The 16,481-nt window shown below is 43.1% G+C and overlaps 1 protein-coding gene and 1 non-coding gene across 4 annotated transcripts in view; one reads left to right on the plus strand and one right to left on the minus strand.

Annotated features, from left to right (window-relative positions):
- The window catches only part of LOC138629892 (uncharacterized), a 44,562-nt gene that overhangs the window by 8,135 nt on the left and 19,946 nt on the right, over positions 1-16,481 (plus strand). For all 3 annotated transcript variants that reach the window (XM_069713875.1, XM_069713874.1, XM_069713873.1), the window contains 3 exons: positions 1,855-1,968; positions 12,374-12,496; positions 12,594-12,757. In XM_069713875.1, coding sequence (XP_069569976.1) covers positions 12,378-12,496; positions 12,594-12,757 — 283 coding nt within the window. In that variant the 5' untranslated portion in view covers positions 1,855-1,968; positions 12,374-12,377. The remainder of the gene's footprint in view (positions 1-1,854; positions 1,969-12,373; positions 12,497-12,593; positions 12,758-16,481) is intronic.
- On the minus strand, positions 13,179-13,270 carry trnar-ucu (transfer RNA arginine (anticodon UCU)). The gene is given in 2 exon segments: positions 13,179-13,214; positions 13,234-13,270. It is a non-coding gene; the product is annotated as a tRNA-Arg (tRNA).

The raw sequence follows: 16,481 nt of genomic DNA on the forward strand, positions 1-16,481 counted from the left end.
GCCTCCTATAAAATGTAAACAAAACCAAACGCGGATGATGTTATCTGGAAGTGACAGAACCCGCCGCTGCTGCTGTGGTTATTTAACGCACGTTTGTACAGTTCTTTATTTTTTACATTTTTTTATCATTCATTTATTCTTTATCTTTTCTGGAGATGTGGCGTTTTCTTCTTTTCCAATGGCGATGCAGGCATGGTGCGATGTCCTGACGGAGCGTCCCATTTTGCCTTTTTTATACCATTTCATGAACTCAAACACTCGAACACTATGCTGCACACGTGTGACGTCCGTCAAGGCCTTCACGCAGGCTTCAGGGTGTACTTTGGAATTTGGGCCACCCGGTCCAAATATGGGCACATCTGGCACCAAAAAAAAAACAAGATGGCGACGGCTAAACCGCCAGATTGAAGGCTCAAAAACAGAAGTTCACAAACCAGTGGGTGGGAACAACCTCTCTAAATAGGTTTCCCTTAAATTAAGATTATTTATTGACCATCTTGTCTGAAACTGAAACCTAAAAAGAATCTAAAAGCTGGTTCCCTGAATTCATTTGAACGTATAATTTAAAACACCGCGTCGACATACGTTCTTTAGGTTTCTTTCGGTACCCGCCGTGTCCTCTTCCTCATGATCTCTCATCGCGTCGCTCACATTTCCCTTTCTCATCTTTCCCTTCTTTGCAACCTCATGTGTTTCCTCCTCGTCCTCCTCCTCCTCCTCCTCCTCCCCCTCCTCGTCATGTCCTCCTCCGTGTGCGTCGGTATGCCTGTTAGTTGTTGGTAGAGTGAAGCGGCTGCATTATCTAGATACATTATTGATGCACGCAGCACTCTGTCTGACATGCACACACACACACACACACACACACACACACACACACACACACACACACACACACACACACACACACACACACGCGCACGCACGCACATGCACACAATCATCCAGCTGCTAACTCGCACAATAAGAACATGCATTCACTCATCAAATCAAACATATCGCCACACGTGCACGCAAAGAAACAAACACACACAGGAGGGGCTCCGTTTGTTTTTAAATGTGAGCGTGCACGAGAAGGAAACGAAACAGCTGAACGTACACGCTGCTTCGTTACGGTCGAGAGAACACGGCTAATTCTCTGTTCTTGTTTTTTTTTAAGGAAAAGACGAAGCAGTCGGGCTTCTTGTGAACGCTGAGCTGCAGGTTGTTAGTTTGGGAGGACAATCGATGTTCAGAAACATCTGAAGATGATCTCAGAGGGAGAGAACCGTGTGAGACGAGGGGCAAAGAGTTGGAATTATGAAAGAGGAAAAAAGTCCCGAGGAAGGAGAGTTTGAGTGGCGGGGAGGCGGCGGTGGGGGGGGGGAGGACAGAAGAGTTCCCAGCATCTCTTTTTCCCAGGGCTTTGTAAAGGCCTCATTAAATATGGATGGTGTTTGGAGCAGAGCAGGGGTAAGTGGGACTCCACAAACAGCACAGGCAGCCCAGGCAGGCCGGGCCCATCCTGCTGTGATGGAGCCCTGCTGTCCTTCTTCGCCTCGTCCGTCTCTCCGTCCGCCCGCCTCCGTCGACGACTCACTTTGCCGTCTTTTCGTCCTCCCCGGCTTCGGCCCTCGATCGAACTCTCCTGATGGTGAAAGTGTCTGTTTTTTTTTGTCTTCTCCTCCTCTTCCTCTCTCTTGACGATCACTGATTTTACTGAAGCTTCCCTCCATTGTTCACCCCTGCCCCCCCCCCCCCCATCGTCGTCGTAGCTTTTACCCTCTTTTCTCATGTTAAAATCACGTGAGGAAGAGTCACCGTTGGTATAATTGTCATCTAACTCTTTAATTCTGACGTTGTGTCTGTCCTCAGGAGATGAAGACGCGTCACCCCGGTCTTCTTCAGAGGAGTGATGGAGGAGCAGAGAGCGGAGCGGGACTGTAAGCGGCGCCTTCATGGAGCCCTGATCGGCAGGGCAGAGAGCAGGTGGGTGCGAGTCCGTCTCCGTCGACGGAGACGGAGTGAGACAGATGGAGACAGCGAGAGGGGGAGTGAGCGGTGGAACGGCGTGCGTCTGTTGTCCTAAACGGAGCTGTACGGTCGGTGACGATGAAGCTCCATCTAATCTGGCTCAGCGGGAATGACGCACAAACTTCCTGTCATCGCCTGCAGACACCCTGTCTAATCCCGTTTGTCTCCTCCGTGTCTCTGTGTGTGTGAGTGTCTGTGTGTGTTCGCATTCAGAGCTTCATGCACAAGTTGTAAGTAATGCATGTTCCAACATAAACGACACCCGACGTACACGTGCGGATGATTTACCTGACAAACGACAGGGAGGATGTTTGAGGGGAAGACGGGAGGATTCACGACAGTGTTCCTGCGTGTAGGCGACGAAAACGCTTCGATAGCAACGTGAGGTATTAATGTTTTAATAAGTCATGATTCATATTATTGCGTTGCGTTTTCCTTTATCGTACTAAGACCGTGAGCTCTGTCTCGTCCAAGCGGCAACCGGCAGTGACGTCACCCCGTTGGTTTGGGAACGTCCGTTATGAAGCCTCCAGTTCAGATTCTGTCCGTCGCCATCTTTGCTAGTTCGGAGCGGTTTGGAGCAGGAAGTGACCGTATTTGGACGAGCTGGGGGAGGAGCGAGCGGTGGATCTGACTGATCTGATCAGAAACCTGACGATGCTACGTCCCGCCCACCGATAGATGTAACCTGCAGGCCTGTCAATCAAACAGACACGCCCCCAAAAACACATCTTTTTGAGGCTTATTTTATAATTAATGACGGGATTATTTTCAGATGGACCGCCAGAAAACAATTTCGCGAATGATATAAAATTCTCAGTCAATAGAATTTCTCCACAAATTTCCTGTATGAGAAGTTGAATGGGAATGTATGGAGGCTTTTTGGAGCCGACCTCTAGTGTTACTCGGTGGTATTGAAGCTTAAGGAACTTCTACATCGGCCTTATTTTTCAGAGCCGGAAGCCACGAACACGTTTATATACAGTCTATGATGTAAACACAACCAGAGGGCCAATAGTCCTTTATTTCATGATATGCATCATCCGTGGTCAGCTTATGATTTTACCGGTTTAAGTTCTCCCCCCGTGAAACCACTGTTCCGAACACAGACTTCATATAAAAGTGTTTGTAGCTTCCAGATCTGAAAAATAAGGCCCATCAAAAACGTGCAGTACGCACAGCGTGTACAGGATTACAGCGACCAGCGCCACAATGCTAAAGATGATGTTTTGCACATTCCTTATTTATCATATTCAAAAATCTTAGTCCATCACGCTAACATTTAATACTACATTTAATACAAACCATAAAAATAAATTAAGCTTAATAGATAAATTATTTCTACCACAGCGTGGAAGTCATTAATTCTCCCTTCAAGCCACGTTTAAACTTTTTCATGAAAAATAACATCAGACACAAAATATTATTCTTTATTTACCTGGTTAGAATTTCCTAAAATTACATCGGTGCTTCCTCTCCTTATTTGAAAATCCCAAATCTTTAAAAGTGCAAAAAAGTTTCACTCAAAAAGTTAAATACAAAAGGTCTCCTACTTTACTCTCAGACTCAGTGTTTGTACAGTGCAGGCGTCAAGTTTCCACATCGCACCGGTGTGAGTTACAAGTATTTGCGATGTATCAAATCCGGCTCCTGGGTGCACATTTTAAAGTTAATTTGTAGGTCACCTGAGTGTTTACGGTTCGATTTTTGTGGATGAATATAAATTGATTATCTGAAGGTTGACTGATTGAAGTATGATTTTAAAATTGACCTATTTTGATTTAATATCCATTAAATTGAATAAGATGCACGTCATTTTTAATCCGACCCGCCTTTTCAGTGTTTTACTGCCCGCTTTACTGCTTTCGGTCGTCCGTCGCTGCAGCGTTATTACAATAACAGGGCTCAGGGTGTGTGTGTGTGGGGGGGGGAGAAAAGGATGGGGGGGGGGAGAGGAATAAAGTAGCATCAACTTCACTGAACTAAAGAATATATCATTAAAGAGGGGACGAGGGAAGCATATGGAGAAAAGGGAGGAGAGATGACAAAGTGAATGAATAAATGTACACGAGAGTGTGAGCAGTGGGGGGAAAGGCTGTAAGTGCTGCTGCAGCCCCATTAGTCAGCTCGTGTGTGTGTGTGTGTGTGTGTGTGTGTGTGTGTGTGTGTGTGTGTGTGTGTGTGTGTGTGTGTGTGTGTGTGTGTGTGTGTGTGTGTGTGTGTGTGTGTGTGTGTCTCTCTCTCTCTCTGCAGCATTTGTTACGTTGCCCAGCTCGAGTCCCAACAGTCAGAAAAAAAAAGCAAACATTTCTGGCACAGATTTGTGTTTCCTGCAGCAGCCTTAGAAGAGACACGTGCTACCTGAAACAAAGCTGGACTGAATTCCTATCTGAACAAACTGTCACCTGATTACCGTGTTATTTATTTTATATTATTATCCGTACTATCATGAAGCCCCTGCGGCGGTAGTCCCAGTCTGTTACCTTTTCTTGGTGTGTGTGTGTGTGTGTGTGTGTGTGTGTGTGTGTGTGTGTGTGTGTGTGTGTGTGTGTGTGTGTGTGTGTGTGTGTGTGACACACACACACACACACACACACACACACACACACACACACACACACACACACACACACACACACACACACACACACACACACACACACACACACACACACACAACCATCCTCCCTGATACTGCTGACTTCCACACTCCATTGTAAGTTCATATCATTTTATAAACCTGATCTAAGTAAATCTCCTGGGTGGATTTCCTTCTTTGTCACTTTCTTTAAGCCAGTTTGTGTCAATGATAAAACTCACAAAGTTTTTATTTTTATGCAACATTATGTTTGGTAAAAATAGAGGCAATTCAGGAGAGGAGGTGTGAGGAAAAACGTAGCGCATGAGCAGAGAAGTTTTTCTTCTCATAGAGTCTGAATCATGTAGTTAGTTTAAAGTTAGAGATGAACCAGCTGTGCTCATTTTATAATTATATTTTTAAGTAGGTTTGTGTCAGCTGGCCCTAATGACTGTAAAGAACTGTAAAGAGAAGCATAGAGCATCAGCTTTACCCGCTCTTGTCAATTCAAGCACAGTAAGATTTCGTAGGGGCAAAAAAAACATCTGCAGTAAATTTGTCATTTTGTAAAGTCACTGTAGAGCTGCACAATTATGGATAAAATGAAAATCCTTGAATTAATTTTTTTTGGGGGGGCGGGGTTAGAATCGAGATCACGAATATATCACGATTAATTATTTTTTTAAATGTTAGTTATAAATTATTTGTATTTACCTAAAACAGAAGACAAAAATATATATAAAAATATGATTGAGCCTGATACTGAATGAGATATTCTAGTAAAATATTTAAATTTAAATATTGAGATTAATCAAGGACATCTTGTAAATTTCAGATCAATTGAATCAGTTAAATGTTTCTACTAAGTCTAATAAAACACTAATGACTCAAAATGTTCAGAAACTACAGACTTCAGATGATTTATCATCACCGAAGAACATGACAGAAGATTGCGTCATATTTATCAGTTTGGTTTATGCTGGTTCTGCATCACGTGGTGTAACGCTGTGCTGTGATTGGTTGATTTGAGAGATGGAGCGCTTGTTTTGATGTAGCTGAATGAAAATGTGTCGGAATTGTAGTCATTTAAAAAGGAGACCGCAGAGAGACATGAATATAGATTGTGATTAATTGTACAGCTCAAACTCACTATGAACAAATTTGGTCATCGGACACTAAGTGCACATTATACATCATACTATATTTACACAGGAAACATAACAGGTTTGGACATACTGATGTCTTATTATGTCCAAAAGTGGCTGCTGAATGAATGCCAGTTTTATCATCACTTAATTAAAATGATAGCAATGAAATGAAAATATTTGAAAGCACAAAAACAAAATGTTATTTTCACTCTTATTTGTAATTTGTCTACTGTGTCAAAAGCTTTGAATTCAGCCTCAAACATGACTAAATTTTCCCCTGACAATCTCCATCAATCTGTGGGGGTGGACATAATAACACACCAATGAGCATCAGGACAGATGGATACGCTTGGTCTCTAACTCTTAAACTATATTTTGCGCCATAATAAGGATGCACAATTCTGATGCTGGAGTATTTCTTCAAGCTCCATTTCTGTATTTATGTCGAAGCACAAACACAGCGATAAACAGAAATCTGATTCCTCCCTCATCAACAGTAATCTAATAGAAAGAGAAGGAAACGGGCTCAGAGAGGGTTGGACGGTGAATAGTGGCAGAAAGACATTCATGTGAGGAAGAACGGACCGTAAACATATCCATCGAATCTACAATATGTCACATTTATCATTTATTTAAACAGGGTCTGGGAGTTTAAAGTATTTCTTTGGACTTCCGTGGAGTTTTTTTTTTTTTTTTTTTTAACAATCATCAGTATCTCCAAACATCTGTCTGCATGCTGGGATTGCCAGATTGGCCCTGTGTTGTAACATGCAGGTCAGCAGGTAGAGCAGGTATCTGGCAGCACATCCTGCAGAGCTGTAGATGAACGTATCGGGCCGATGACCAAGACTTAATTCAAAAAATTTGAGGTCTTCCGAATGTCAGATTTTCTTTTGCCTTTGTTCCTTCAAACGACCAATAAATTCTGGATTACTTTGAATACTTGTAGGCTTTTAAAACCTGTTCAACACTTGGTGAGGGGTCACGTGTAGATTGTGATTCAAGCCGAAAAGGTAGCAAATCATTACTTTTTCCTACGTACGTTTTGTAAAGTGCAACATCAGCAGGTCTTTATTACTTTTTTCTTTTCTACTGTTGCCTGAGATAAGCACTTCCTGTATCTTTACTGGACATGCAGAGATCCAATTGATATAGATTTTCTCATCTTGCTCTTGGCAAAAAGACAAACAAGGGTGCAGTGGGTCGGTGTGAAAGCTTCTCTCGCACCTGAGCTGTTTAGCGCCGCTGCTGTCGCTCACGTTGGTGTGGAGGCTGTCATTCAAAGTCTGGTGTGGAGCGCGCTGGTTGAAAAATGAAGTTCCTGAACTTTGAACTCTGGTGTGGTTTATTTCTGGTTTCAGAGCAGCCTTAAACCACAACATTGTGTAACAGTACATCTCTGTCGCATTAAGTCAAAATCGGAACTGCTATTGAATAAACATCGTCCGTGTATTGATTGTGGGTACAGTCGAGGAAGCAGTCTATATAAGCAAACGATAGATTGTGGAAATATTTGGTAACTATAGTAACACATACGTGCATCAGTATTTTGTTTTTCTGATCCGACAGTGAAAAGAAGTTCAATCAGAGGTGTGTTGCACTTGTCTGTTTCGGTGCAGGAGTGTTTATCCATCTATATTTATCACATGATTAATAAATGTGCATGAGCATCTTTCTTTGTTTGCTCTTGGTGACCACTAGAGAAGATAAATAAACACACAAGGTGCAGTAAAGTAATGAAAAAGAAGCTGCAGTAGAACTAAAGGTGAAAGCATCATTTTGTTCCTTGGTCTGTTGTGGAGTTGAACTGAGGTTTTGAAAGTAACCTAAACAGGACTTCATGCTCCCCACGCTAAAAGTGACGTCATTACTGCTGGCGCACGGTGCACATTGGTGTTCTCCTGGTTATGTGTACCTTTTTTTTTTTTTTTTTTTTTTGTAATATGATGGTGTGTATCAAGTGGCAAAAACTGCAGTTCCCCAGATGGCCTTTTAAAGGTTGTCTACAAAAGTGAGTCAATTCCATCAACCCACGACAGACTGCATATAAAAGTGTTCGTAGCTTCCAGGTCTGGAAAATCAGGCCGATGCAGAAGTGCCTTAAGCTGCAATACCAGCGAGTGCCACTAGAGGTCGGCTCCAAAAACCCTCCGGGTCCACAGACTCCCATTCAACTTCTCTCATGATATACAAAGTCAATACATGTTTTCCACCAGTTATCTCGGTGTTGTTAGTTAAAGTCGCTCCTTATTAGTATTCTGGCGGTCCATCTGAAAAGAATCCCTCATTAATACGAAAATAAGATTTAAAAAGATGTGTTTGATTGACAGGCATGTGGTGCAGTCAGGTTACAGCTATTGGTGTACGGGACGTAGTATCGTCAGATTTCCAATCAGATCAGTGTGAGCCGCTGCTCACTCACTGCCAAGCTCGTCCAAATATGGTCACTTCTGGCTCCAAAATACCAAGGTGGTGACGGACATAATACAAAACTTGAGGCTGTAGATTTCCGGTTCAAAAGTCAAAAGTGTTGATTGACGCTTGGTTGATGTGCATGATGACCAATGCGTAAACATGGCAGTTTAGGTGTAGATCCCAAAATTCAACCCGGGAAAAGTTCCAGTCACAGACCTTCCTTCAAATCTCATGACTCTCTAATCCAACATGGACAACAGCGACTACAAAAGCAGTAAATACCTAAAATCCCACCATTACACTCTGAGAAACCCAAACCTTCCAGGAGTCAGCAATCGATGCCCCGAGAGTCTTTATGAAAGGTGTTGAGAAAAGCGACACGTCTTTGAGAACGTTGGGTTAAAGCGATACAGTATTAAGTTCCCAGAGGTCTCTAATATTACACCTTGTCAAAAAAAAAAATCAGCTGACGTTCCTGTCTCGAACGCTGCGGTTGCAGAAAGGGAACAGCTCTGCGTCCTCGACGCTGTTTTTACCAGTGTGGATTTGATCAGACTGCTGGCCTCGTACTTTATCGGTGTCGTCAATCAAAGCCACTTAGCAGGGAAAACATGTTGATGGGATTAGAGGGGATTGGAGGTGTATGAGGGCCTTCTCCCAGTGTTTGAAATGCAGACACATTTGGCTGCGATCCCTCCTTCATTGTAGTCAATCTTCCACAAAGCCAGGATGTCAGAGTTTTAGTTTCTTTATATTCACCGAGAAATGTACCGACAACAAAATCCAGACTTTTATTAAGTCTGAACCACAGACTGTATATTAAAAGTGTTCATAGCTGCCAGGTCTGAAAAATGAGGCCGATGCAGAAGTGTCTTAAACTGCAATACCACCGAGTGCCACTAGAGGTTGGATCCAAAAAGCCTCCATAGACTCCCATTAAACATCTCTCATGAAATACAAAGGAAATACAATTTCTCCACCGGTTATCTCGGTGTTGTTAGCAAAAGTCGCTCCTTTTTATTAGTTTACTGGAGGTCCATCTGAAAATAATCCCGTCATTAATTAGAAAATAAGCTTCACAAAGACGTGCTTTTGGGGGCGTGTCTGTTTGATTGACAGGCCTGTGGTGCAGTCAGGTTACAGCTATCGGTGGGCGGGACGTAGTATCGTCGGGTTTCCAATCAGATCAGTCAGATCCACCGCTCGCTCCTCCCCCAGCTCGTCCAAATATGGTCACTTCCTGCTCCAAACCTCTCCGAACTAGCAAGATGGCGACGGACAAAATCTGAATTGGATATATATATTATATTCATAACGGCCGTTCACAAACCAACGGGAAACGTCACTGTTGATTGCCGCTTGATCTGAACACAGAGGAAAAACAGCGTGACTTCGATTCTACAGAGAGAAATATCTGAAGCAGCTCCGTTTACTCCACAGCGGTGTCATGCTGTTTATTGAAGTACCAGACTCTGGATTATTCATCTAAAGTGTGACAACATGTTCCTGCAAATGTTTCACAATAAAAGTACTTTTAATGAGGAGCTTCTTTCTAATGAGGGCTTTTAATTTGAAATAATACAGGAAGTGTTGAGTTTGTATTTGGGTGTAATGCAGTAGTGTCTGAGCGTCATTCCAGCAGCGCTACACTCAAACGTAATTTCAGACGTTACCTGTTTAGTTCTGGGGGGGACTCTCCAAAAGAAAGCTCGTTTGAGTCTGATCCTTTACAAACCTGAGTACACTTCTGCTTCGTGTCTCTGCAACCTGAGAGGTGAGCGAAGCAAACAGGAAGGGAGAGATGTGTAGAACGAGATATGGAGGAGTTAGAGAGGATGAAGAGGGAGGAACAGAAGAGGGGTGTTCACAGACAGATGGATGGATAATGGGCTCGTGACTCAGGATCCCCCAGGAGTCGCTGCTGCCTCATTGTGTCACTCGGCACCTTCATCACTAACCCCTCCTCCTCCTCCTCCTCCTCCTCCTCACCCATCACCGTCCACCGCGCGCACGTCTGTATTCCGTCCTCCTCTCCCTCGTTCCTCTGTTTCCTCTAATGGATGCTGCTAATGCTCTTCAACATCATCAGCAGCATCCGTCTGGGGGAGACTCCTTCCTGCAGCTGCTCGCTGGGGGACGCGGCAGGCCGGCTGAGGTCATTCACTCATTCACTCCGCCTCATTCATCCCCCCCCCAAACACACACTCACATCTTCACCCTTTCATTCATCGATTATCTGCTCGTCGTTCCGCTCAGTTACTCGTTTGTTCCGCGTGAAATGATCCCTCCACTCTTTTTACCCACCGTGTGATTCATTCAGCACCAAAAGAGATCAGTAATTCATTCCTGTGTTCACTCGTTCATTCACTCTCACGCAGGCTGCCTGTCAAGAGTGTCTGTTTCTCCGTGGATTTAATGATGTGAGGAGGGGTTCAGGTATCAGCTAATGACCCAGTCTTTGTCTGACTGTCTGCATCATCTGTGTCTGCGTGTGTGCGTGTGTAGTAGTAGTCGTGAGCGAGATGGAGGAAACTCTACTCACGTTAGTCTGACGAAACCCCGCAGACACCAGAGGTGACCGGCGTCCATTACATCCGTCTCAACGGTTATTTATGACGGCCACCTTCCTCTCAGCAACACAGCGGTGAGCCGCTGAAAGGAAACACGTCGTTATCACAAATTATAAAGTATTAGTATCGATATTTATCGGTGCTCAGAGGAAACAGACGAGCAATAATTCAGGATGAGAGTCAATTAGTCTGTATGATGACACGGGTGACATCATCGTTGGCCTCAGATGGTGTCGAATACCCACAAGTCCCACTGCAGAGAGGGGTGTGTGTGTGTGTGTGTGTGTGTGTGTGTGTGTGTGTGTGTGTGTGTGTGTGTGTGTGTGTGTGTGTATTCTGCAGTGTGATTTTACACCTTGCATTGTCTTATCAAAAGAAAGATTTCAGGATTTATTTTACACATTGGTGCATCACCTGAAAAATATTTTTTTATTTTTTTTCGATTTATTATATTTTTGCCAGAATGTGAATACACATACATAAATACATACATGAATCCCCACATCTCAAAATGCCCACACAAATAAACAATACAAGGCAAGGAAAACACATAAATATGTGACAACATGGAGGAAACAATAAAAGGTTAAGATGGTGTGAGAAGTTTTTTTGAACAGACTGAGGATCTGACTTTACTCTTGAATAAATGTCATCCAGCGCAATGTAGCTGGAGACTTAATTCCACCAATGGCAGTTTAGATACTTTTCAATTTACAGCTATGCACATCCTATCTGCCTGAAAAGGCAAGATCTATAGTAATAATAATAATAAACTTTATTTGTACAGCAACTTTCATACAAGAAGTGCAGCTTTACAGCAAGAATATGACACGCAGTGTTTCACATAAACACAGATATAAAGGAGCATTTAAAGAACAGATAAAATGCGTAAAATTAAACACCATAAATAGAGTTCAAATATAAAATAGAGCAATAAACATTTTAAAGGCGTGGTAGTGCAAAGTGCATGTAAAGCTTTATGCACATGCTTTGACAGTAATTCCACTTGTCAGACTTACCGGCTCCGAAAAGACGTAAACAAGGTGAAAAGGGAATAGATCCCTGTAAACATTTGAGATATCAACTGGGTCACAAAATAAAAGTGAGTCACATGACCAAAATTTAAAAGGAAACGTGCCTTTCTGTTTCTTATAACGCCAGCAGAGAAATCACATCTCACTGTCTGCTTTATTTAACTTCTCTGGAGTATAATAAACTCTATGTATCATCTTAAATGGAGCTTATTTATGCACTAGATTGTAAAATAATTGTCTTGTTCCCGCTTCTGTCTCAAATGATTATTTACCTTTGAATTTTCAATCAGAACTTTCATGATGAATCTTTAAAACAACTCTTTCCCTCGTTCTTCTCCGTGTCGTTAAAAATCGAAACGCGGCTGCAGCCTCGGGAGTGTTTCCGCTCGGCTTTCTACACCAGCGAGAGAAAGCCGATCCGTTTCATTTCACTTCCGCTCAGAACAAACATCCGCTTCCCCGAAGCTCAGCTTCTGTCACTCAGAGCCGGTGGGGGTTTCTTTTCCCTTCGGTTTGTCCTCCCTCCATGACCTCTATTCTACTCATTGCAGCGTGTCTTTGCCCAACGTGAAGCAATTTTAACCCGCTGTGTGTTTGACCTTTGACCCCTGGCAGGTAAATGGAGGTGCAGGACAGGAGTCGCTCGCCGTCCCGCAGGACCAGCCGGGTGGAGCAGGTGGTGGGACGATGGCTGAGGCGGTCCCGGGACTTGGGCAGCCGGTCTCACTCTCTGAGCAGGTACAACCTCCGCTTTGTCTTCATTGAACTCCATGAATCAGATTCTGAATTTTATCATCTGCCGTGTATTCATTCATTGATCCCGACGCCCCTGCAGAGACCGGGCTGCAGCGGATGGGAAGGCAACCGAGTCCAGCGGTTCTGATCAGAGGAACTACCCGTTCCGCTTCAACGTTCAGATCCAGCAGGACCCGGACCTCAACTCTCATGGCCTCACTCTTTCCTCCCAGACCCCCATCCTGGTGCGGGAGGTCACCCCAGGTAGGACACGGCTCAGGAAACGTGTGAAGAAACAGTTACAAACGTCCATGAGGCTGCGTCATGTGTTTATATATAGTTATTCGCCAGACTCCGTATGAAGCCTCTTGTCCTGGAAAACAATGCAGCACTTCTCCTGCCGGACAGCTCAGGGGGAGGAACGAGATTTCAGTCTGTATCAGCGAGTTTGTTCTCACCTAAACCTGCAGTGTCAGCTATAAAAGCAGCAACGTCTTGCTGGTACATCTCCACTGACTCAGACTTCTTCTCCCTCAGAGATCCCGTCCGAGAGACAACTTCCAATACAAAAAGTCTAAAGTGTTTTCGTCCAAAAACAAAACAGCTCCATTCATTCACTCTGTATGAGTCTGACCTTCCTCGCTGTAGACTTTCTGAGATCTATTGAACATAAAGATCTACTCATGGACTCTGGTGGGACTCGAACCCACAACCTTTGAATCACTTCTTTGGTGTTTAACTAGAAGTCCAATGCGCTATCCATTACGCCACAGAGCCACATGCCAGTTAGATCAGCTGGACGTCACTGAAGAACTCTGTCTCAACGGTCTGACAACACTAACAAAAAGCTGATTTACAGCTCGTGTTGACAGTTGACTGAGTTCTTCTGTGACTTTTGTCTTGAACAGTGAAGCTCCGCCCCTCTTGAAACGTGAACACCTCGACCGGCTCATTGCTTCATCACCGTAGACCTTCTGAGAGCTATTGAACCTAAGATTTTAACTAAACAGCGACTCTGGTGGGACTGAAACCCACAAACTTTGAATCACTTCTTTGGTGTTTAACTAGAAGTCCATTGCACCACAGAGCCACGTACTTGTTGATCCGGGTGGGTTGCAAAGAATGTTTTACCTCAAAGGCCTCAAAACGTCATAGAAGAACTCGGTCTTAACAGTCTGACAACCGGCTAGCAAAGCTAACAAAAAGCTGATTTCACTCAAAAACAGCTAAACTGAAGTAAAAATAAAAGCAAACAATGGCAACAATGAACTAACAAAGCTAACGAACAGCTAACTTCACCAAAAACTAGCTAAATTCAAGTTTACAAACAGCGAACAATGAAATAACAAAGCTAACAGTTAATTTTGTTGAAAACGGCTGGACTCAAGTTAACATTCAGCTAACAAACCGCTAACAATTCATACAGTGCTAACAACCCTCAGAAGGTCCCAGTAGAACTCGGTGTTGACAGTCTGACTCTGGGGGACGAATTCACAATGACTCAACCCCGCCAATGTCAAAGCAAACCCACCTTGTGTCTCCCGACCTGACGCAGCTTCTTTGGTCTTGGACAGTGAAGCTCCGCCCCCTCTTGAAAGGTGAACGTCAGTCAGAACAACTTTGCCCGGCTCCTCGCTTCATCGCCGTAGACTTTCTGAAACATTTCGAGGGTCTCTGTTGACCATTTCCAGAGTCTGTCACTAAATTGAATGTGTGCCACTTGTCCCCGACAATGGGAGGAGGAGGAGGAGGAGGAGGAAGAAGAGGAGGACATACATGAATTGTTTGAGTACCTTGTCAGGATGCCCTAAGGGACCCTCCTCGAAACTGTCCTGCAAAAATCAAAGCAGAGCAATAATTTTGCTGCATAGCCTGAAAATGAGGAACTTATTTTCTATCTTTTTTTTCCATCTACGTCTCTGTTTAAGCTGCTTAAAAATAAGTCAAAAGTAAAAACTACCGTGCACTGAGACGGATTGGAGCACCCTCCCATCAGTTATGGTGTGCTATAAGTCTTACTGAGGGAAAATGTATTGTATTCTTTCAGGAACAGAACATTTTGTCGTCCTGTTATCCAGGGAACAGTCCATTTCTTCTGCATAAAGTCTCCTCAGCAGATGAGGGAGTGGACCCGTGCCAGGCCACTGCAGGCCTCCGGCCAGCGCACACAACACACTGACAGAAGCGAAACCTCCCAGGGAGGCTGATACCGCATGCATGCACGTAAAATTGCATTAACAGAGGAAACGTTCTGTGGCACCGAGGCTGTGTTTGGGTGTGTATGCGAAGCATCTTCAGCGTAACGAGCAGGCAAAACAAATTTGGAGGAAGCTGGACATTGGTGCCCATCGTCAAGACTCCCGGAGCCTCTTCCAGTCCAATGTGCGTGGGTGTGATTGACGTTTTAAACGAGGTTAGATCTGCATGCAGCTGGAGGCGTGCCTGGGAGCCATAACTCAGGGCACACACACCCTCCGTCTCCAGCTACAGAGACGGAAAGGTGTGTCAGCGTTTTAAAAAGCTTCATCAGTCCCGGACAACAGGAAATTAAAATTTTAACAATTAAGTTTCCAGATTGTAACATCACGCTAAAGTATTAATCTGCTTGATCACATGTACATTCAATAACAATTACATTTACAGAGAATCAATTTCTCCACTGCGATAAATAAAATACTTTCTGTTCATCTAAGAACAAATGTAGATGATACAGATGCATTATCGTAGATGCAGTGCTTTCACAAAGTATTTGATTTTGTAAAAGAGAGTTTTTCTTTCCCTCTATCAGAGGTTTTTCTCCCTTAAAGAAGAGTTTTTTTCTCGTAGCTTACGTGGAAATTGTTGAATTGTTGGGTATGTTGGCTCTGTTATAATGCTGTAAACACAAAAGGTTCAGTCACCGCTGTTTGAGAGTAAATCCATCTGTATGGTTCAAGGATTAAAATGTAAGTTTTGAAGGTCAAAGTCTGAAACCAAACTGTAATGAGCTGCTGTGAAAACAACAGTTAATGCTCACAAACCCTCAAATATGACGAGTGGGCCAAAATCTTTCTTCAACAATGTCAGAGACTGACATTACACAAACGCAAATAGAAGCAATCTCCACAATATTTGCAGGAGCTTGCAATTTTGCAAAAAAAAAAAAAGGGGGTTTGTGGGAAATATGGCCTTATGATGGGAATGAGGAATATGTTAAATGAGTTTTCTCCACACTTCTAGCTGTAAAAGACTGAACTTTGTTTTTTATGATGAATGAATGTGATTTAAAAAGCATTTAAAGCTCTTATTGTGACAGCAGATGGAGCCTTTGTTTTCTATATTACAGTCACAGACTATCTGTTCTGGAAAGATACACAGCTTTTAGACAATTTTTATCACTTTGAGCCCTGTGATGGTTCCCTAAATTCAACACAGAAAGAAAACAGATTATAAATCAATTATTTCTGAGATGTGTAGCAGGTTTATTATCACAGGAAGTCATTGCTTTTTATTGCAACTTTTTTTTTTTTTTTGTCCTTGATTTGCACGTTTTTGCTAATTCCTGCAATTTTACGGCAAAAAAACTCACTTAAAACTTCACAAATTACATAAAAAAATCTCCCATTTTTAATTGAAAACTGGAAGGACTGGTATTGGAAGCATTTGCCTTTAAACATTAAAAAAAAAAAACATTAGAGATTAAATCCAGTGTGGTGAATACCTTTTCACATTGGTCGCTTAGGCATTGAATAATTTTTTTTTTGTTCAAATAAATACATTTATCATTTATAACTTGTATTTAAAAATATATATTATTGATATCAAACTAAATCAATTACTCAAAAGTCCTTGAATAGATACCGTATGTTATATGCTATAAATATTTGGAAGTGCAGTTTGCTGTTGTGGTGCAGAAGCACGAGGATCTGAATCCCCCTGAGGTCCAGGGGCAGAATACCTCTCGTTGTCCTGTCTGGCTCAGGTTTGCTCTGTCACCATCTGTTTCTGC

Source organism: Brachyistius frenatus, unplaced genomic scaffold (assembly GCF_029030835.1).
Source record: "Brachyistius frenatus isolate BFR_SWC_R1_liver_20210118 unplaced genomic scaffold, ASM2903083v1 Contig_123, whole genome shotgun sequence".
Taxonomy (NCBI): Eukaryota; Metazoa; Chordata; class Actinopteri; family Embiotocidae; genus Brachyistius; species Brachyistius frenatus.